Source organism: Manihot esculenta, chromosome 11, assembly GCF_001659605.2.
Source record: "Manihot esculenta cultivar AM560-2 chromosome 11, M.esculenta_v8, whole genome shotgun sequence".
Classification (NCBI taxonomy): domain Eukaryota; kingdom Viridiplantae; phylum Streptophyta; class Magnoliopsida; order Malpighiales; family Euphorbiaceae; genus Manihot; species Manihot esculenta.
In genome coordinates, this window is record NC_035171.2 from 28503776 (window position 1) to 28527329 (window position 23554).

Genomic DNA, 23554 nt, shown 5'->3' on the forward strand with positions numbered 1-23554 from the left:
TAGAATAAATATATATAAATATATGAATAGTTATTATATTAAAAGATATCATTTAATTAATATAATTTTTTATAATAAAATAAAATATATACTTATACTATATTAAATTATTAAATCGTAAATTAATAATTTTTTTAGAAATTATATTTCAATAAAATTTAATTAATTACATATATAATGATTAGTTTAACTTAAGTTAATTTAAAAAATAAATATTATTTAATAATAAAATTTAAACTTAAAAAAGACATTAATCTAATAATTCAAATTTTTATTTTTATTTTTATTTTTCAATTATTACTTAATTAAAATAAAGATAAATATATTATTATTATATTCGATAGTTTAAAAAATCTCTTATTCCTCTCTTTCTATTATAATGTATATTTTATAATTTTATTTCATAATAATATTTAAAATTATAATATTATATATAAAAAAATAAATATAGAATTAATTTAATTAATTTTTAATTTATTATTTATACATAATAAATTTATTTATAATAATAAAATTTATAAAAATATAAAATAATTTTATTAAAAAAATAACTAATGAAAATGTAATATTACATATTAGGATTATTTTTAAAAAAAGCATTTTTTTTATTTTATAGTAATATATAATATTTTTTTCTTATTTCTTTTTGTATAAGATTTTGTGTTTGTAATTCATGTAGAGATATAATTGTTATATTGATTAATTACCGATTATATGATATTTATATATAAGAGTGGTACAAAGATAAAAACTAATATATTCATGATAAAGTTGATATGACAGGCGTAATTTAATTTAATCTATAGATTTTAAAGATTATAATCGATAAATTTTTTTATATTTTATTATTAAAAATTAATTAAATTAAAATATCATAAATTATTTTAAATTTTTTTATTTAATTAATATTTTTAATTCTCACTAATTAAATTTAATTTCATATTTTAATTTTTATTTAAACAATATGAATATATTATTTTAATAATTATTTAATATTTAAACATGTTATTTTAATAATTTTAATTTTAAATTAATTTAATTATATTTTTATTAATTTAAATAATTCTTTTAAATTTTTTTTAACAAACTCCAAAATTAATTTAAATAATAAAATTATTATCTAATTTATATTATTATTTAAAAAATTTAATATCAATATATTTTATATATATCTTTTAAATTTTTTAATTAATTTAAATAATAAAATTATCATCTAATGTATATTATTATTTAAAAAATTTAATATCAATATATTTTATATATATCTTTTAAGTTTTTTAATTAACTATAAAATTAATTTAAATAATAAAATTATCATCTAATTTATATTATTATTTAAAAATTAATATTAATATATTTTATATATATCTTTTAAGTTTTTTATTAACTATAAAATTAATTTCAATAATAAAATTAAAATCTAAAATGTTTTTAGTCGGACATGTTAATTAGTTTATATTTTTATTAAATTTAGAGACTAACTAATAAATTTTTTTTTATATTATAAAAAAATAATATTTACAATTAAAGAAAAAATCGATTAATAAATTTTTTTAATAATTTAATTATATTTTAATATATTTTTAAAATTAAGAGATTAATTAATAATTTTTTGTATGCTGATTCACCTTAGCAATTTAAGGACAAAATCCTAAGCACTTTCTTGTACCTTCTGATTTTGCTTCCTAAAACAATAACACAGACAAGAATGCGAAAAACATGCCCAACAAAAGACAACCTACTATCAACCGCTAAAATTCATCACATCTCCTGCATGTATTGTATCAAATCCCAACAAACTTAGCTACTTATCCTCCCAACTCAGCTCCCCTAAACATTCATTCTCTGTAAGAAGCAAAGCTGTGCCAACATCACCGGATGGAAAAGAAAAGCTTCTTACGTAGAGAGGGCCTCTTCTTGCAGCATCCACTCTTCTTTTTCCTTGCTCTTGTCCTAGGTTTTGTTGTAATGGATCCCTTTAAATTAGGTCCTATCGGTCGCCATGACTTCAGGCCTGTGAAGCATCACATTGCACCTTACAGGTAAGCATGCACGGATACAACATGGGGGCAACGGGGCACTGCCCCCTTGAAATCTTTTGCATATAATTGAAATATTTTAGTATTGTCCCTATAATTCACTACGTTTTTCAATTTTACCCACTAAGCTTTTTATTTATTGTACTTAGATTAAATACAAATCATTATTTTAATTTTAGGTCAAATATTAAAATTTAGAAAATAAATATAATTATCACTAAATTAAATTAGCTTATTCATTATATTATATATATTTTTTATTTTAAATATCACTAATAACTTTAACCTCCAAAAAAATATATATATTGCCCCACTGACTAAATTTTCTAAATTTGCTTATGCAGGCAAGTCATGGATAGCTGGCCGAGAGACCAGGAAGGCCGGCTGGGCAATGGAAAATTGGAGTTTGAGGATGAAGTTTTTGGGCCTGAATCTTTGGAGTTTGATAGCTTTGGTCGTGGTCCTTACACTGGGCTTGCTGATGGACGTATTGTTAGATGGATGGGAGAGGCAGTTGGATGGGAAACATTTGCTGTTGTTACCACAAACTGGTGAGCTCTATTAATAATTACTCTCCATCCCATAATTTTTGTGTAATTTTTATTTTTTTAATTATTTTAAAATTATTATTTATTTTTTTCATATTATAAAAACATATAAACTAACCATTATAACTTTAATTAATTTTATTTTTTTATTTTCGTCTCCCCTTAAATCGATGATAAAATATCCATTAATGGAAAAGAGAAATGACATTGAGGGGACATCATCTTTTGAACCTACATATTTATGTCTTAAGTCTATAACGAATTAGGTCTAGATAATTATTTTTCTCTTTTTGCATTAGTTCAATAAAAACTAAACTAAAGCTATTATCTCACTTATACGTTGAGTTTTGGCTCTGTAAGGTCAGAGAAGCATTGTGGTAGAGGTGTTGATTCAACAACTTCAAAGCAATGGAAGCATGAGAAACAGTGTGGTCGTCCACTGGGCCTAAGATTTGACAAAAAGACTGGAAATTTATACATTGCAGATGCATATTATGGCCTTCTGGTTGTTGGACCAGAAGGAGGAGTTGCTGTTCCTTTGGCAACTCATGCAGCAGGAGACCCAATACTCTTTTCTAATGATCTTGACATTCATGACAACGGCTCCATCTTCTTTACTGACACTAGCAAGAGATATGACAGAGCGTGAGTGAACCCATTTACTGCTATTGTTTTCACATGGCTGAATCCAATGCCTATTGGTTGTAATGAGAAATTGTTTGCCAGGAACCATTTCTTCATTTTGCTGGAAGGAGAAGCCACTGGTAGACTTCTTAGATATGATCCTCCTACAAAAACAACTCATGTAATATTAGATGGCTTGGCATTTCCAAATGGAGTGCAGCTATCTAAGGACCAGAGATTTCTTCTATTCACAGAGACTACCAGTTGCAGGTGAAGTGGATTTTCTATAACAGTCCAGCTAAAACTGTCCTATATAATTTTTGAGTTTTTTTATTGGCTCAAAATGTTTAATTCAAATTATTTTAGTAGTTTTGAGTCGTATCTCAGCATTAATGGTGATATGCTAACTAGAATTTCAGGTTGATGAAATTGTGGCTAGAGGGTCCAAAAGCTGGAAGAGTGGAACTTGTTGCTAACCTGCCAGGTTTTCCTGACAATGTAAGAATAAATGATAAAGGACAATTCTGGGTAGCAATAGATTGTTGCAGGACACAAGCAGAAGAGATCCTCACAAACAATCCATGGATGAGGAACATCTATTTTCGGATACCGATGCCAATGAAGTTATTAGCAAGAGTAATGGGGATGAGGATGTACACAGTTATATCATTGTTCAGTGAGAATGGAGAAATCCTAGAAGTCCTTGAGGATCCAAGAGGTGCAGTGATGAAGCTAGTGAGTGAAGTTAGAGAGGTAGATGGGAAGCTCTGGATTGGAACTGTGGCTCATAACCATATTGCAACTCTCCCCTATCCTTATAATTAGTACTTAGCTGCAAAAACTTATTGATAATTCTGTGATGAGTTAAAATGGCTGGCTGGCTGCCTTGCCTGTCTTCAATAGAAATTTCTCTAACAGTATTGAAGATTAAAAGCCTGGTGACCTTTTATCAACCACTCTTTTCAACCTCTAAATGGGGTGAACTAAATTTAATCAAAAAATTAAATTGAATTTATTTAATTAACTTTTGAAATTAAAAATTATTTATTATTTATTCTTTTAAAAAGAAAAAAAGTAAAAGAGTTAAATATATATATTTATATTTTACATTAATTAAATTAATTCATTAAACACATCAATTGAGATTATAATTTATCAGCCATTTGAATTTATATAAATTATAATAATTAAATATAAATTAATCATATTAAAAAATTTTGATTATATTCTAAATTTTATTAAACGCATTATAAAATTAAATAAGAATAATTTTATTATTATATAAAATATTAACTAAAATCAATAAAATTTTAAGTACAATTAGTAATAAATCAAATTATTTTTAATTTTTTTTTATGAATAGTTAATTAAATAATTAATTGTATTTAGTTATTGTAATTTATATAAATTAGTCAATACTCCATGTTGCGCTAATCTTAATTATACAGTTATCAATTTTATTAATTTTATTGGTAAAGAATAAAAATAAAATTTTTTATAATTAAGAGGTATATATCACCTCTGAATTCTTTCACAATGAGAATTTCTCATATAAAATTTGAAATTAAAATTCTCTGTTAATATATCCTACAAAATTATTTAATTTTTTAAATGTATTTTTTACATTTATTTCGAATAATAGTATAAATAAAATTTATCATTAATTAAATCGCATGATCCCTATTATACTTTTAATTTCTAACATAATACTAATTTATAAAAATTAAGTATATTTATTAAAAATATATGTAATGTAATTATTTTCATAATTATTTAATAATAATTTTTAATTAAATAATATTTTATACGTTAACTATCCATGAAATTGATAAATATTTTTAAGTTCTAGTGTTTGTAAGTTTGTTGTTGTTTTTATTATTCTGAATTTTCATAAAAAAATAATAGTACTCTTAGTATAAGAAAAAAAAAGAATAAAATTAAAAGATAAATACAAATTAATTTTTATAAAAAAACTCAAAAAATCAATTAAATGAACTTAAATTATGTATAAAAAAAACTAAAAAAAAACAATAAATATAAAAAACTTAAATATAAATTAAATGAACGTAGATTGTGAAAACATGTATTGTATTAAAAAAATTTAAAAGATAAATTAAATAAATATAAATTTTTATCAATAATAAATATAAAATATATTAATGAACTAATAAAAAATTAAAATAATTTAAAAAAATCAAAAAATATAATTAAAAATTATTTTATACATTAATAATCCATATAATTAATAAATATTTTTAAATTATAGCATTTATAGATTTATTATTGGCCTTACCATGATGAGAAATTTAATTATTTTATTTTTCTTATAAATAAATAAATTTCTAACATCACAAAATTAAAAAAATAGTACTTTAAAATTACATTAACTCAATATAAAAACACAAATTTATTATATATATATATATATATATATATATATAATTCAATTAAGCCTATATGCTTTTCTTAAAGCCAATTTAGTCTAATTCTAAATTTATGATCAATTAAGTTATTATATGTTTTATAAAGGCTAAATAAATTTTAATATAATATAATATTATTTTTTAATAATAAAATATAATTTTTTTATAATTTATTTTAATTATCATAAAAATTTTTTAAAAAATATATATATAATAAATAATTTTTAAAATTATAAAAATAAAATTTTATCATATAAAAAATATTTTTATTATTAAAAAATTAATATTATATTTTTAAAAAATAATATTATATTATATGAAGCCTTATTTTACCCTTCAGTAATAATATAATAGTTTAATTGGTCTAAAATTTTAAAGTAGACTTATCAGAATTTAATTAACTTATTATATATATATATATGTATATATTAAAATTAATAGATAATAAATAATTACAAATTAATTTTCACTCAAAAATTCAAAAAATAAATTAAATGAATCTAGATTGAGTAAAAAAATTCAAAAACTATTAAAATATAAAAATAAAAAAAGGAAAAATTATTAAAATAATTTAAAATAAAAAGAATAAAACCTATTTTCTCATACTTTATATATATAATATAGATTTAGATATTTAATATATTATAATTTTAGTTATGTGTTTAATAAAGTAATTTGGAATGGTAATGGCAATCATACATTTGGGGATTGAGTACACATAAACGTAACTAAAAATTCATATAGTTGCTCTGTAAATCAGGTCTACGCAAGGAATTCGAACCCCTTCTTTAGGAATCGAAGCTTATGTCCACGCGTCCCATGGAAAGATGAACTTGGCACGTCAGTGTCCCATCACTCTGCCTGATCCTTAACGAATTCCAATATAAAGCAAACAAACCCATGTAAAGCTCTCGGCTTTCTGTTTTACTCCACCGATCAATCATGCATAGATTCATCTTTCTCCGCTCCAAATTTGTTTCATCGAAGTCTTCTGTCTCCTCCATCTCCCTTTGTAATCATCTATCCAATTCAACGAACTCGCCAGATTATAATTCTCGGTCTAGTCCATCTAAATCTCCTGCAAAATACTATGGTTCCACACTTCAAAGACAAAATCTAAATGGGTCTCCCTACTTTCGCTGTTTTACTCAAAATTTAACTTTTTTAACCTCTAAAATTGGTTGTAACTGGTTTCTCTCTTCTGGGTACTCGCCAAACTGTGTCAGTTCTGATGGAAATCGAAGTTTTATTAGGAGTTTTAGCGTTGAACCGGAGCGAGAGTCTATAGAGTACGATGTTGTGATTGTAGGAGCGGGCCCGGCGGGGTTATCGGCTGCAATAAGATTGAAGCAATTGTGCCGCGAAAAGGGTGCGGATTTATCAGTATGTGTCGTCGAGAAAGGCGCTGAAGTGGGTACGCTGTTTCTATTTTCATGTATTTTCGTGATAAAGACTGATTTTATGTTGGTTTAGTAAGATCATTTTGTATGTATATTTCAATGGCATTTGCATTTTAGTGTGATTGCGCTTTATTAATAGCAAAATAAAATGGTTTCCCTGATTAGTTGAGAAAAGTTCATGAGACTTGTTCGATAAGTAGAGAGTACTAGTTAAAATTTACATGATGTCATTTGCAAGTACATGAGTAGGCCAAACTTGAAACTATATGATATATGAACCACTTTGAAGAATGGCAACTTTTTTATGGAATCATCCTTCACTGAAACACTAAGTGTTATAATCAGTTCAGTGTAACTTGCTGAAGGGCTAGACCCAAAAAAGTTTAGGAACATGGTTCAGCCATGATTATTGTGCACTGATGGGTCAAACATTCATTATGGGTTTCTTGTTTCCTTTATACTCTGTAACGGCTGACCTATTGGGCGTTTGCTACATATTTTGCATTAACAAGATCTATCCATTGTGACTTTTTATTGTTTACATTTTTCGTTTCTCTGAATATGTCTGGTTCTTTTCTGGGTGTAGAATGTTCTGTGCTATCAATATAAGCTATATTGGTCTGTTTGAGTCTTGGAGTCCAAGTTTTCTGTAGAACTGTGGTTTGATAACATTTGCTCTGTACTTTTGTCATTTCATATGATTATAGGCGCCCACATCATATCTGGCAATGTGTTTGAACCCCGGGCACTAGATGAGCTTCTCCCTCAGTGGAAACAGGAACAGGTTCTATTTTGTAAATTTACTCTATTGTGTTGCTTGCTTTTTTTCATGAAGTGTTGGAAAAAATATGTATCTGAGCATAATACCAGCCAAGCATGATATATTTAATTGAGATCACAGCTACATTTATTATATGGGAATGGGGTATAAAACCTCCATTTTTGCATCATTGCTTGTGTTACCTATATGAGAACGATTGATTCTCTAGCACACACTTCATCAAGCTAATTCACTGCTTGGACTTGATAAATTTTATATTTCATGTATCTCGTTGGCTGAGATTCCCCATTGTGCTTTTACCTTTAAATTTCTATGATAGTGTTGTACTGTTACTACTCCAACATCTTGTCCATATTGCTGATACTAATTCTTCTGATATTGATTACAAACAAGGTACAAAAAGAAGTTGGTCTTTATCCATTAGTAAAAAGTATGCAGCACATAGGATTTCTGAATTGTAGCACCAAAAATGACTTGGTTCTTATTTATGTTTTGCCAATTTTGTTTGCAGGCACCAATCAGTGTGCCTGTTTCTTCAGACAAGTTTTGGTTTCTTACAAAGGATCGTGCCTATTCACTTCCTAGTCCATCTGATAACAAAGGGAACTATGTTATAAGGTATGCCTATTCACTTCCAAGCAGTGTTATTAAAGGCACCAAAAGGTGCTGGGCGAGGCAAGGCCTCTTGCAAGAGGCGAGCCCTTGCCTAGGCACCATTTTTGAAAATAGCATGCAGGGCCCTTTTCTTTTTGCTTTTTAAACACCAAATCCTAATCCATAGTTTCTTTTTGAAGCAGTTGATTGAAGAACTAAATTTTAGGTACTAATTAGAATATATATCCAAATTAGTTAGCATAATTATACATACACACACATATATATATATATATGCTAACTAGGAAGTAAATAATATTATATTTACATATATCTGCATAGATGACTTCTAACATTCAAGTATATTCAAATTGTGAAAAAGATTACTTGTTTAAATAGAAGTATGCCCATAATTAAGCTAACTAATTAGGAATATATATCCTCATGATTATGCTAACTAATTAAGGAGGGAGTAATACAAAATCTACATAAATATCTATGTAGTTGATTTCCTATAATATATATATATGTATGTGCGTAGGCACTTATGTATTTATGTATGCATGTATGCATATGTGTGCATGTGTGTGCGTGTGTGTGCGTGTGTGTGGGGGGTATGGCGCCTCACTTCAAATAGGCCTTTTCCTCGCTTCTCTCCTTTTGCCTTTCGCCTAAGGCCATAGGGTACCCCATCCTTAATGTTGCCTCTCGTCTTAGTAACATGCTTCCATGTCCATTTCATTACAAGAGGAACTATGTTATAAGGTAGTTATGTAATAGATTGCTAGTACTCAGATCTATTCTAATTATCCATAGAGCTGGACCCATTTTCAGAGTGAACATCTTATCTTGTTTTCTTCTAAGAAGGTTAATTTTTAAGATCTTATCTTCTCTTTTTCTCAATTCAATTGGAATTTGATAACTCAAGAATTTAATGGACAATTCATTATCTTATGGTGCGTGGAGTTGTATAAATTACTTGAAAAGAGTTTGGCATAATTCTATATGGGCCTCTTAAATTTAATATAATTTGTAAATATTTCTTTACTTTCAAGCAATTCTTTTATGGCTAGTGGCTTGTTTATACTAGAGAGATGGTATGCTATAAGTGGGATCATGGATCAAAAAGGATACTGTAGTTTGATGGTCTAATATCAACATGGCTTGTACTTAACAAACTGACCATAGAGAAATCTCCTTATCCTCATGTTTTGCTACCTCTACATTGGATTAAATTAATGCAATTCTGTACTTGTGCTGTTTCCATAACTGCTGGCTTAGCAAATCATCTTCTTATAATCTTATTCAATTTCTTAAAGAATTTTATCACTATGAGTAATCTGATGCAGTTTGAGTCAATTAGTGCGATGGATGGGGATGAAAGCAGAAGAATTTGGAGTGGAGATATATCCAGGTTTTGCTGCGAGTGAGGTACTTGTGTGTTTGGCTCTAATGTTAAATTGTTTAGCTTATCGCAAGAAGTATGCACATACAAGTTATGTAATTTTGATAGATACTGTATGTTTATAGATATTATATGGTGCAAACAACAGTGTCATTGGCATTGGAACTAATGATATGGGAATTGCCAAAGATTGTTCCAAGAAGGAGAATTTTCAGCATGGTGTCGAATTAAAAGGTAGGTCCTCCTCTTTCTATCTCTCCATGCAAACTATTTGAAATTCTTGAAGTGGTATAGGTGGCTTTCATTAGAAAGCATGTTTATAAATTCTTACATTATAAGGAGTGAGATTATCCTGTATAACAATGAGTTTTCCAAGTTAGATTGGCCTAAAGAATGAAATCTTGCATTAATCAGTTGTGACATAATGTAATATTTATCCTTAAACCATATTGCTCTATAATTTACTTAAACATGACTTATGAAGTTGATGCTTTCTGATCAGGCTAGTTGGTTTGGGAGTAGTATTTTCCGGGTTTGGTTTCCTGCAAATGTAATTCTACTTCATTGCACCTGAGTGGTTCAAAATCCTAAGTACTGCATCTTTTCAGAAAATTTCTTTCTACCACTTTGGAAAAACTTGTAAAGATTTATGTGATGACAGATCACATTCAAAAATAGCCAGAACTAATTGTCGTTATTTTCTCCAGTAAGGCCCTTAAAAAATATGGATTTCCAGCACACATCCAGCACCAGAAATCATTTTTGAAGTTCATATGCTATATAGATTCTTATGATATATTGGTCAATTCATGGGACATTCATGCAAAGATCCATGAGCCTTGTTTCCTGTCTGGGCTCAGGAAGCCAGCAGTTGGTTTCCTTAAGCTGTCACCATCGCTCTGTTTGTGCTCTAGTCTGTAAGTTAGGAGTTGTGGTGGTTCAAATGTTTCAGAACCATCTGACAGCATAGAAAAATAGAAGCTCAACTGAATTCCATTTTTCACCTTAGTAGTCCTCATCTGGGTAAGGGTGTAAATGAACCTAGCCAATTCGTAAGCTTAAGCTTGTTTTCACCTTAGCACTTAGCAGTCCTCGCGAGCTGGCCCGATACTGGGCTCATTTAGTTATTCGTAATCTAAATTAACTTTTTTATAATATGAAGTTAATTTTAGGCAAAAGGCCCATTTTGGTCTTAAAGTATTAACTAATAGTATATAAGCCCTTAAATTTTTATTAGATCCAATTAGACCCTTTAACTATTAAAGTAATCTAAATAAGCCTTAAATTTTTTAAAATCGATAAACTATGGACTTGGGGCACGTATAAGCTTGGCTCGTTAATTATAGACGAGCTTGAAATGAGTCGAGCTCAATTTAATAAATTTTAATCAAGCTGAACTCGAGCTTTAATATTAAAGTTCAAATCAAGCTTGAGTTGAGACCCAAATATATTTTTGACAAGTGAGCTTGAGCTAGTTAAAGCTTGGCTTGGTTTGTTTAGACCGCTATCTAAGTGATACCCTCTGTTATGGTGTGCCTCGTGAGAACCTTATGTTGCACTCTGGACACTTCTTTCTTGTCCTCTTTTGGGATGGCTCATCCAGGAATTGGGCGACCAATTTATTTTTCCAATAAAGATGTTTATGGTTCAATAGTTGTGATTTTGGTGCCACTTTACTTTTAGAAAAGCTTGTATAGTGAACTGACAAATCATATATGCATAACAGCAGTTTGTTTGCAGATTTCTTTTGGCATTTGTTAATAGTCATTGTTATCTATTTACCAGCCTTGTGTATGGTTCACTCCACTTGAGAGAGTGACTAGGTATCAGGTGACATGGGTTAAATTACATTAGCATGACATAAATATGCAGGTCGGGTAACGCTTTTAGCTGAAGGTTGTCGAGGATCACTGTCAGAGGTTTGCAGGATTTTTTTTTTTCTTTCCTGCTATGGCTGCCATTTATTTTAGGCCTCTGAGCTTTATCAGTGAACATATATGTTAATATCCTGTTTTGACTTTGTTGTAACAGAAGATTATTAAAAAATATCAATTGAGAGAGAAGGTGAATGCTCAACATCAGACTTATGCTTTGGGAATCAAGGAGGTGACTTACTTTCAATTGGATTTGTATTTCACTGGTTAATTTTTTTTCAGAAGTCTTATTTATTCCTGCCCTCAGATGTGCAATCCTTAACTTGCAAAATAAAATAAGACCACAATTTAAATAAGTTAGAAAACTCAGTGTACATAATCCATTATAAAAAGAAATTTCAATCTTTCATGTAATTAATCTCTAAACAATTTTGTCCTCTGTCACTTTATAGACAAACTTGCCAGACAACAGCAGCTGAGGAAAGTGAACTCTCCAAACTTGAACAAAGCTGCCACTCCTCCATGGGGTAGAAGCTCCCCTGCTTGGGCGAAAGCCCATTAGTTGGAGAGGAAAAAAAAATAGTAACATGGCACAACCTGACAAACTATTGCCCCTGCTTATAGAGATAAATTAAATTCCTTCCTGATTGAGGAAAAGTTTTCCAGATAGAAAAACTAAAATTTTTGGATAAAACATGTATTATTCTTTCATAGGTTACTTAACACACCACATATGCTATATGCTATTATGCATGCTACTGTGGTTGGGTTGACCTCATTGATGCTTTGTTGGCAGCAGGCTTCAAATGCATTTTAATTGATACTGAAATATTTCCTGTCTTGAATTGATATTGTGAATATATTTTAGACATTCCTTCACTCAACCAAGTTTTTAGAGAATTTCATTTGTGGGAATGATCAGGTTTGGGAAATTGATGAGAGCAAGCATAATCCTGGTGCAGTTCTTCACACATTAGGTTGGCCCTTGGATAAGAAAACATATGGAGGATCATTTCTGTACCACATGAAAGACAGGCAGGTAAAAGAGAAGTTTCTCTAATTTATCCCTACCAGTTTCTAGGAGCCAATTGTATGCATGAGTTTTCAGAATTGGTTATCAATTTCCTTTCTTTTGTGTGCTATAATTGTTTTTGGAATATGATGGAATCATTTAGAAGGCATACTTTAGCAGCGTCAGGGAATTTCATTTTGCTGTTATCCTCCCCACTACCTTCAATTGCCATCCATAATAGGATTTGGGTTCAGTTTGTTTACAAATTCTGATCCTGTTTATGGTTAAACAGGACTTATATTTGATAATTTTTAAGGGATGATTTAGGGAACCTTGGCTCTTCACCTGAACGGATAATAAAAAATGACTAGATCAGAGCTGTCTTCATGAATATATTACTGAGAGATAGGCCAACAAGAAAGAGGTAGCGAGGTACTACTTAACATAGCATTACTCTGGTAGTAGTAAATATTAGTCACTGGGAATTCTTGTTCATCAATCTAAGAAAAGTAGGCATCAACAGACCCAAAGGGAAAGGTGTCCTCTCAAGCATCCAAAGTTATGGAAATGGAAATTGGTCAACTTTTTTTTCCCCTTATTCAGCCACCCTGTCAAAAGAGTTTACACCCAAATGTATATCAAGTCTGGAAATTCCCTCAATGAGGTAACACTGTGCACCTGCGGAAGTGTAAAGTTGGAGGCCATTCAGCAACTCCTTAAGGGTGAATCCTATTAGAAGATTCTCCTTAAACCCATTGAACTAGCTAGGGATGCAGGAGTTACTCAACAGATTACCCTTCTCGTTCATGAGCTTGCTGAGGAGCATGTAATACATTCTGGAAAATATATTCAAACTTGCACTATAAGTCTCTAGTCATGTATTGATCCATCCTCATTCCTTTAATCTGTCTTTAAACTGTCGATGAAACCATGCCCTATGACTAAACAGATGTCCATTTGTTTCTTATTTCGTCATTACTTAAATACCACGTTTGTTATAATTGAGTTACAGATTTTTTATGGAATTATGGGTTTCCATATTTTTTTTTACAGTAATCACTTGAACTAACTTCTGCAACAATGAGTTCTCTTAGATGATTGTATATTTTTGCTTGGGTTTCTTCTCTTTTCCTTTTCCCCCCATTTTTGGCTTTGTAGATCATGTTGATTTTCAACTTTTAAACATATTGTGGATCAATTCATTATTGTGTTTTTTCACTGTTCCATTCATTTTCATGTTGCCTTGGTTGACTGTACAGGTTTCAATTGGCCTAGTGGTTGCTTTAAATTATCGGAATCCTTATTTAAGCCCATATGATGAATTCCAGGTAAACTAGATTCTACAGGCCCGTTTAGTGACATTACAAGTGCTTTGTTGTTTGTTTCTTTTTTGGTCAGTGAGATGCGTGCACTTTTATCTAAGGTCGTGTCATATTTTTAAATTGCTATATAGGGACCATTTTTTTATTGTATCTGGAGTTTGTCATGTTCATTTCTTTCCCTGGGCTTTCTTTTAACATAAGATATATAGAACCTTGCATATTATAGAACACTCTGCATTGTTGTTGTTGTGTTTGTTTTTGCTTTTTGGCCTCAGTACTGTGTGGTGTGTACTTGAACATCCTATTAAACATAACTTTTTATTAGTATCCTATATTTATCATTTTCATACATTTCAGTACAAGGTCAGGCCATCAACAGCAACAATTGTATACTCTAAGAATATATCATCTTTGTTTAGTTGCTATGTTAAAGATGCCTTGAAGATTTTGGTAATAGTTTTTCATTCCAACAATATAAAACTATTTTGATGCGATGATTATACATCTTAAATGATCTGGCTAACCACCACATTTCTTTTACAAGCAGTAGTCAACCAGTGCTATCATTTTCAACTGATCATTAGGATTGTCATATTTTATTGAGATACAGGCTGCGAGAGTTTAGATCAGCTTTCAAGCGGCTCATAACCTGATCATCTCATATGTTCTTCCACCTTTCTGTATGTTTACTTGGCCTGCTTGTGGTTGAAGTGCCATTGGCAATAGATGAGAACAGCTAACTGGGATTTAGTTTTCTGGTATAGGAAGAGAAGAGAGAGAAAGGGAAAAAGAAATTTTTTTTGTGAAAGTTTATATTATCCTATCAGTTCATTTGTTGTGTGCGTTCACCAGCAGAGAGTCTAGAAGGCATTGGCATGAATTTGGAACAAATGGGAGGAAATGTTTACATTTGTGGAGTGATGCTGAATCAAACTGACAATTTATTGAAGTAAAATATGTTGCAATCTCCTGATGGACTTGCAAATTTTTGAATCATTTTCTTGTCTTGCTAAATAAAAATTCAAATGGAGTTGGTTGGGAGGCTTCCATGGCACTTTTGCTTATTATTTAATATTTCTGCTGGTTAATGATGTTTAAGTACTCATGAATCTGATTTCTATCTCTATAACTTGTAAATCTCTCATCTATGGAGCACTACTATTTGGGATCTTACTCAAGTTCTGCTTATTGGCTTTTGGTCTTAGAAACTGAAACATCATCCTGCCGTAAAACCACTTCTGGAAGGTGGAACTGTCATTCAATATGGCGCTCGCACTTTAAATGAAGGTGGCATTCAGGTGAGTTTGATTTCTCTGATTTTTAGACCAAATCAAGTTTATGTAGGCCAAAAACAATGCATTCTTGAAGTTGTTGAAAATTTTATGTAGTTAACAATGGAAGGATTACACTCCAGGTGCATGTAACCATGGAAAAAAAATGTTTAGAGTATATATAATTTATTACTTCTTGTGTCAGTTCTTCATGCTATACAAATATGAACATGATGGTAGTTAAATTTCAGTCTATTCCATATCCAGTTTTCCCTGGAGGAGCAATTATTGGATGCTCAGCTGGCTTCATAAATGTACCAAAAATAAAGGGAACACACACAGCAATGAAATCTGGTATAGTTTCATTACTCTTATGGATGGGCTATCACCATTTTATTTCCCCTACTTGAATATTCTCAAACCAGTAATCTCAATCACTAAAAAAGTAGCTTATTGTAATAACTTGAATAACATTAAATTGATTAAATCTGGGGTCAAAGTTCTAGATTATATCTCTGTGTTAATAACTTTTTTTTTATGCATCTTTAGGAGTGTAATTGAACTGAGTCATAACTTTTCAAAGTTCAGACTCATTTAATAAAAAAATTTACAAGCTCGAGCTCGAATCGAGCTCTACATATAAACTCCAGCTGGATTCATGGAATATTTAATTAACTCTGAGCTCAATTTGAGATTTGTGAGCTTGAGTTCAGAAATAATTTAAAAATGAAATGAGATGAAAATGTTTTATTAATATTAAAATCTTTAAACTTTCTCATGGGCTCCGTATATAGGTTCCACACATGATAAAAATCATGTACTAATATTGAATGGAGGAGTAGCCTTTCCTTTTTACAGGGAAGGAGGACCTAACTCCCTTATATAAACTCCAGCCGGATTCATGGAATATTTAATGAACTCGAGCTCAATTTGAGCTTTGTGAGCGTGAGCTTTAAAATAATTTAAAAATGAAATGAGATGAAAATGTTTATTAAAATTAAAATATTTAAACTTTTTCATGGGCTCCATATATAGGTTCCACACATGATAAAAATCATGTACTAATATTGAAAGGAGAGTAGCCTTTCCTTTTTACAAGGGAGGAGGACCTAACTCCCTTATAATTTACCGATCCCACATGCTGTGCTTTCTTTTTGTTTCATTTTTTTATTTGATTTATTTTATATCAATATTTTTCCTTTAATATATTATATATGATTAAAATTATCAAAATATTTGTAATTTAAGGTAAGGGTGTATTTTATTTCATATTTTATTTTTAAAATATTTTTTGAGTTTTCCTTTAGAAAATATTTAATTGTAGAAGTAGTTTATGGTACAAATTGTGCAATTGAGAACAACTGCATATAATAAAAATAGATTGATAAAAATAAATAATAGTGGTTAACTTAATTAAAATTTGATTTTAACATTTTAACATTTTTTTCACCTATTATAAACTTGAATATATTTGTTATAAGTATGCATAGACTTTTGAATAGTTATAATATATTTAATAATATCTGTTGTAACATATTTATTATAATTAAATATCTTAATTCAAAATTATTTGAATAAATGATTCTAAGACATTCTAAATAAATGTGCTTTGTATATGTTGAAAATTAATAAAATGTTTAGTACTTATTTAAAAACTAAATTAAATTAAACTTGGCTCTTAATCTCTTAAAACTTTAAGGCTCAATAAAAATTATTCATAGAGAGGAAGAGAGACAATATAGAATGATAGTAATAATTACATAGTTTATTATAACTTGATCTTTTTAAAATTTAAAATTTATATATATATATAAATTGAGGGTATTTATCACCTAATACTACTTATATCATGATTGAGAGAGTGCTTATAACATTACATAATATTTATTACCTAATTTTTATTATTATATATTACGAATATGTTTATTATATGTTACTCTAAATTTATTTTTCATATCGATTGCATATTAAAATTTATTTTTCAATTCGAAATAGTCATCTTCTATAAATATATTATTTTATAATTGATTATATTATCATTTTAAATAGTATATTATTTTTTCAAAAATCAAATTTTAAATATATATATATATATTATTATAAATTTATAAAATATAAAAACAATATAAATACCTATAAAAATGAGTCAACTCATAAGTCTCATAAATGAGCTTATTATTGAATCTATTCACGAGCCTACATGCAAGCTTGTTCAACAAACCTGAACTTAGAAACTTGGGAACAAGTGGAATGATGCAGAGTTCAAGTGCGGCTCGTTCCTTAACGAGTCTAAAAATTGAGCTCAAGCTCTACTCATTTAGAAAATGAGCTGAGACCAGTCAAACTTTTATCGAGCCGAGTAGCCGAGTCTTGAATAGCTCACGGATATCTTGGTTCTCTTGTACCTCTATGCGTCTTGTGGGGAAAGCAAAGAAGTCCTTTTTTATGTCTTTTGTAGGTAGTAGCCTCTTTTCTTGAGTATTTTTCTAACAATATTAAGAGATAAGGAAAACAAACCAGAAGACTTGTAGTCTATCTAGAAGATCTAAAATGGACACACATTTGCATAGATGGTGCAGTTGATTTAATCAATTTGTTTGAGAAGCTTGTTCCTATTGTTCAGATATTTTTATGAGTTTGTCTATTTTGCTAAATTGCCTATGTCCTATAAAATGCTTGAAATCGTATGTCCTTGTAATTTTTCAAGGGACGTTTATTTTCACCTTCTTGGTTAATCTGTGTTTTGAAAGAAAAATGCTCTTATAAGCAGTGTTTTGTAAACTTCTAATTTTGTTTAATACTCTTAATTTTTCTACCTTTTGTATGTGTGTGCTAATCACACATGAATTGATTGGCCATCACTTTTAATCACCTGGGTGTCATCTTTTTGGTTAGGAGTAATTGTGTGGTACCATATTCGTTATTTACTAAAACTAATTTGATGTATTTTAGTTAATAAAATGGTAATATTCATAAAAACTGATCTTGCATCTTGTGCAGCTTCACTTGTTCTTCAAGTGGTAATACAGACAGGAGTTCTGTGGGGATTCCTCAGTAATTGTCTTATTGCCTTTTTTGCTATAATAGTATTTATATTTATTGTTTTAGTTGTTCTATAGGAATGCTAGCAGCAGAAGCTGCGTTTGGTGCTCTTCATGAAGGCTCAAGTTTGGAATTGTACTGGGAAACTTTAAGGAATTCTTGGATATGGGAAGAACTCTACAAAGCTAGGAACTACCGACCTGTAAGTAAAACAATTAATTGTTTTTTTTTTATCCCATTTCTTTTATATATTATTTTTCTTTAGCTGTTCCACATATTTCTGAACTATGTAATTGTCTTTCTTTCTATTCTTCTACTTGATGGGAAACTTGCATTTTCCCATGTCCTCAATGGATTATAGTACTAGATCCAAGAGTGAATGGGTTTGTCCAATAAGCAAATAATTACATTATTGTGTATGCTTAATTGAGCAGAAATTATTGTAATCTAGAAATTTGATTAAGAGCAGCTATTTCTTTAAGTTGTATATATAGTATTGTGTGTTATTTCATTCTGAAACATAATTTTTATTCTTGTAGGCATTTGAGCATGGACTTATTCCTGGAATGGCTTTAAGTGCATTAGAACAGTAAGACTCACCTTAGCTACTCTCTTTTTTTTTTCTGCTCCTTTGGAAGGTTGGAGGACTGAATGTTGCTTTATGTAACACATTTTTTTGGCTTTAGTGTGTAGAAAGATAATATTTTGTTATTGTTGTATTTCACGATAGAGATTACAATCTATTTATACATGAGACAATATCTAAATAGGAAGGAAAATAAAGCCTATAATTATACAATCCTAAAATTAAGCAACTGACCTATCTATCAATATTTACTTTCTATATTAATATATTTACTTCCTATAACCTATAACACTCCCCCTCAAGTTGGAGCATAAATGTTAATCATGCCCAATTTGTTACATATATAATTAAATTAACTCGTCCCATACAACTTAGCAGACACTAAATTTGTGAACCCAACTTCTTTCAATAGTTGACGTACCCACAAAACTTCATAAACGGCTTTTGCCATAACTCGACATTCAGGTTCAACACTAGAACGGGAGACCACATTTTCTCAGCTTGGTAAAACGCCTTACACACATCATAAATACGGGAAATATTCCCTTTGCCAGAATATAGAAATTCCAAATACTCCATTAATTCTTTAACAAATTCAGAATGATTAATAAGACTAATCACCTCTCTATGAATAGAATTTCGAATCTGCAGAAACAAACGAGCATCGTCCCTCATCCAATCTCTACAAATTTCATCAGTAGAAGGATTCTTGGTAAGATGATCATCCATTTCAATACTTTGTAAATAAATACGGATAGTCTTACTCCAATTCAAAAAATTAGATCTATTTAATTTGTGTTCCGTTATTTTAGTCATCACAAGAATCACATTGGTTTTAACTTCAGCCATTAAGACAACCAACCCAAAACAATCAAAATAAACAAAGGATCTATCCGATGAAACAGCACTCGTGAACAGTATCCGATGAAACAACACTCGTGAACAATACCGATAAACAGGAAGTACTCATGAACAGTACTCGTAACAGTACCTGATGAACAATTCCCGTGAACAGTACTCGATGAACAATTTTCGTGAACAATGCCCGATGAACAGAGCCTAAGTCTCCAAATGTTACCCTTTATGGTTAACCCAAATGAAAAGAGCTCTAAGTCTCTAAATGTTACCTTTTATGGGTAACCCAAATAAACAGAGCCCTAAGTCTCAAAAAAAACTTTAAATCTCTATTGGTGAGGCTCTGATAAAGATAATATTTTTTTTGTTGTTGTATTTCACGATAGAGATTACAATCTATTTATACATGAGACGGTATCTAAACAGGAAGGAAAATCAAGCCTATAATTATACAATCCTAAACTGACCCATCTATCAATATTTACTTTCTATATTAACATATTTACTTTCTATAACCTATAACATACTGAACATCACATGGCTGAATTTTTCTGCCTTGCAGCTACATACTGAAGGGAAAGTCCCCCTTCACACTGAAACATGGAAAACCTGATCATGAAGCAACAGATGTGAGTATACATTGTTTGAGAAACAATTTGTTTAAATATTTATTGCAGATAATATTTCAATTTCTTCAATAGTAAAACTGTCAGTGATAGGGGAAAGAGATATATGTCTATTTAAATAACAATGAAGTCAAATATGAGAGGTATAACTATCAACTGTCTCAAAGTTTATCACTTCAGCATCACTTCTTTTGCAGTGATGTCCCAGGATTGATGTAATTGATTGAAAATTAAACAATAATAATTAAAAAAAAAAAAGAATACTTCCATTTGCAAATGAATGCTGATCATTGTATCCTTGGTTTGCAGATTGCACAGTTACACTCTCCAATTGAATATCCAAAACCAGATGGGGTTTTTTCTTTTGATGTACCAACATCATTGCACAGGTTTCAATGCACATATGCTTCTTCATATATATTTTCATGCATCAATTAACAGATTTTATGTGGGACACCTTCACTCGCACCCATCATTGGTCAATATATGGTTAGGATGCATTTGCAATATTTTTGTTGGTGTCTTTTGCATGTTTATCATAGTAGTGAGCATGTCATGAAAATAATGTGCTTTTTCTTGTGAGAACCTGCATTTAAGTGCCTGTGAACTTTCAGGATGTTACGGAAGTAATGGGTGATGAGTGATAATCTCAACCAAGATATTTCTGGCTTTCTACTGCCTTCTACTTTGTCTTCTCTCATTGACAAACAAGTCTAATGTGAAAAACCATGATTCAGCACTTAAACATGGCCGTGTACTCTTTATGAATGTCTAACATGCTTCCACAACTACTGGCATGTCAAGTAACATATCAGAATAAATGACCATATTGTATAAGATATTAGTTTGTGCAATGCAGCTTTAGAAGTAGTTAGAAATAGAATGTGCTAGATCCAAAAGGTTGCATAGTTGCTGAAGTAGCATATTGCAGTTAATAAATGATTGATTTTCGTTAAATATTACTGCAGATGGAAAAAATCATGTATTTGAAATTTTATGCAAATATTTTAGGCTTGAATAGAATGGAGCAGTGGAGTAGGATAACATTTTCTATCAGCAGTTGTCTATTTTCTTGAGAAATTATTAGCTTCAGGGATAGAAATAGGATGCCTTTATTTGAAATATGCTGCCTTCATCAGTAAAAATAATGCATTGCTGTTCTTTATTTTTTTCATAATGATATTAAATTAATCCTACATTTATTATGTTTCACTATTTAGGAGCAACACAAATCATGAACATGATCAACCAGCTCATCTTCGTTTGAGGGACCCCAATATTCCCGAGCTAGTGAATTTGCCAGAGTATGCTGGACCAGAGTCGCGATATTGTCCTGCTCGTGTATATGAGTAATGTCAATCTTACTGTGGCTTGTGCTTTACGTTGCCTTATAAAAATGGATCATCTCTGATTTTCACCTTGTATAAAAATTGTAGGTATCTGCCGAATGAAGAGAGTCAACTGAAATTACAAATCAATGCTCAGAATTGCCTACACTGCAAGGTATTTAGATAATTGTTAGAGATTAGAAACTCTTGAGTATTCAACTGCATAACCATGAAAACACATGACAAAAGATGTCAGAACACTTATAAACTCTTAACTTATAGTTAATTGTATCCACATCTGGAAATAAGTAGGGAGAAACGTGTGGACTTCTAACGAAGAAAATTTACCAGACAATGCATGGCAAAAAGGTCAAGTTTACCCCTAAACTATACAATAAGGATCAAAAATACCAAATTTCATTTTTGAGTTAAAAAATGCCTCGGAACTATCATTAAAAGGTCAAATAGCCTAAATAAGGCTAAATAGATCAAGTAAAGCATATCTCAAGCTTTCAGATTCTGATACATGGCCTTATTTAGCCTATTAATGATAATTCAAGAGAAAATTTGGATCAAACAATGAAATTTGGTATTTTTGGCCTTCCATATATAATTCAGAAGCAAATTTGGCCTTTTAGCCATATAAGATTGCTACGCATAATGTGATATCAGGTCTCCTTATTTGGTAGCATGTTTGACACTGTGTTTTCCAGGCCATCAACTAAACCATTTGCATTATTGCAGTTCGCATTGTTTTATACTTTTCATGCATCATGTAGCAGGTAAATGGAAATGGCAATGCTGAAACATGGAAACACAGATATGGACTCGGGGAAATGATATGTCTAAAAGAAAAAAATATAGGAAACAAAAACATGGAGAAACATGTAGTTATTTAAAACATAGGGGTTTATCTATAAATATTAGGATAAATATGGGGATGTTTTGTGAATATAATCATCAATGTTAATTTAGAAATATGAACATCATTTATAAGTATTAATTTCTGATTTCATGCTTTGTTTTCGATTGATTTCGTAAATAGAATAGCCAAGCTCTGCTGGTTTTGAAAATAAGAGCCCAACCAGAACAAATCTCAAAAAATGGAAAAGGATTAGGATTTGAGAATGATCTGTTAGGATTAGGACACTAATGGACAAAGGTGGTATCTCTGGCATAATTAGGCCAGCAGATAGGGGGCAAATGACACAAACAGGAAAGAAAGAAGGAAGAAATTTGTTCAATAATTAGGTTTTGGGAGTCTCGTACAAGATCTCCTCCCCAACATTACTGCTTCAGAAACATTTCCAAAACCACCATCGTAATTTACTAGACCATATTTTTTCTATTTGCTTAGAAAAGTTAAGGGTGGAGGAACAAGCCTTTTTCTCTCTTCTTGTTTTAAGGTCTAGACTAGTTATGAACTCCTAGTTCTGAATAGGTCACATGCTTTCATTTCCTACCCTCAATTCATTATTACTGAAAAGGAAAGCTTTGTTGTATTTCATTTCTTCTCTTCTCTAACTGTGGTTAAATAAAAACTATTTTTCAGGCATGTGATATCAAGGATCCTAAGCAAAATATTGAGTGGACAGTACCTGAAGGAGGAGGTGGCCCTGGCTATTCAGTCATGTAGATTTAATGCTTACCAAATGATTATATTTTAATTTTATGCACAACACTTTTAATTATATCTCAAAAATAAGTGCATTTTGAATATTTCTTGGCTATTTTGTACAAATTGAAGTCCACTGTTTCATTAACCATTATTATTCATAAGCATAGTAATGTGATTATCTGACCCCCCCCCCCCCCAAAAAAAAA

The 23554-nt window shown here is 30.1% G+C and overlaps 2 protein-coding genes across 2 annotated transcripts; both read left to right on the plus strand.

Annotated features, from left to right (window-relative positions):
* The first annotated feature begins 1653 nt into the window (after positions 1-1653).
* On the plus strand, positions 1654-4128 carry LOC110627152 (protein STRICTOSIDINE SYNTHASE-LIKE 13). Its single transcript, XM_021773407.2, has 5 exons — positions 1654-2042; positions 2384-2590; positions 2948-3232; positions 3314-3481; positions 3631-4128. Exons 1-5 carry the CDS (start codon positions 1879-1881, stop codon positions 4034-4036), a joined length of 1230 nt encoding a protein of 409 aa, XP_021629099.1. The 5' UTR covers positions 1654-1878; the 3' UTR covers positions 4037-4128.
* A 2259-nt stretch (positions 4129-6387) lies between these two features.
* LOC110626577 (electron transfer flavoprotein-ubiquinone oxidoreductase, mitochondrial) lies at positions 6388-23449 on the plus strand. The gene is made up of 18 exons (XM_021772575.2): positions 6388-7048; positions 7742-7818; positions 8327-8433; positions 9759-9840; positions 9940-10048; positions 11687-11733; positions 11846-11920; positions 12611-12727; positions 13960-14028; positions 15228-15320; positions 15545-15647; positions 18413-18537; positions 18875-18924; positions 20339-20405; positions 20712-20791; positions 21623-21751; positions 21839-21905; positions 23283-23449. Exons 1-18 carry the CDS (start codon positions 6577-6579, stop codon positions 23364-23366), a joined length of 1953 nt encoding a protein of 650 aa, XP_021628267.1. The 5' UTR covers positions 6388-6576; the 3' UTR covers positions 23367-23449.
* Positions 23450-23554: the final 105 nt, after the last annotated feature.

Excerpts from the sequence above, each read along its gene's own strand:
- LOC110626577 (XM_021772575.2), top strand. The coding sequence starts at position 6,577 with ATGCATAGATTCATCTTTCTCCGCTCCAAATTTGTTTCATCGAAGTCT. Across the intron at positions 11,734-11,845 it reads GTCGAGGATCACTGTCAGAG|AAGATTATTAAAAAATATCA; the intron begins GTTTGCAGGATT and ends TTGTTGTAACAG. Across the intron at positions 11,921-12,610 it reads ATGCTTTGGGAATCAAGGAG|GTTTGGGAAATTGATGAGAG; the intron begins GTGACTTACTTT and ends GGGAATGATCAG.
- LOC110627152 (XM_021773407.2), top strand. The coding sequence starts at position 1,879 with ATGGAAAAGAAAAGCTTCTTACGTAGAGAGGGCCTCTTCTTGCAGCAT. Across the intron at positions 2,043-2,383 it reads CATCACATTGCACCTTACAG|GCAAGTCATGGATAGCTGGC; the intron begins GTAAGCATGCAC and ends TTGCTTATGCAG. Across the intron at positions 3,233-3,313 it reads AGCAAGAGATATGACAGAGC|GAACCATTTCTTCATTTTGC; the intron begins GTGAGTGAACCC and ends ATTGTTTGCCAG.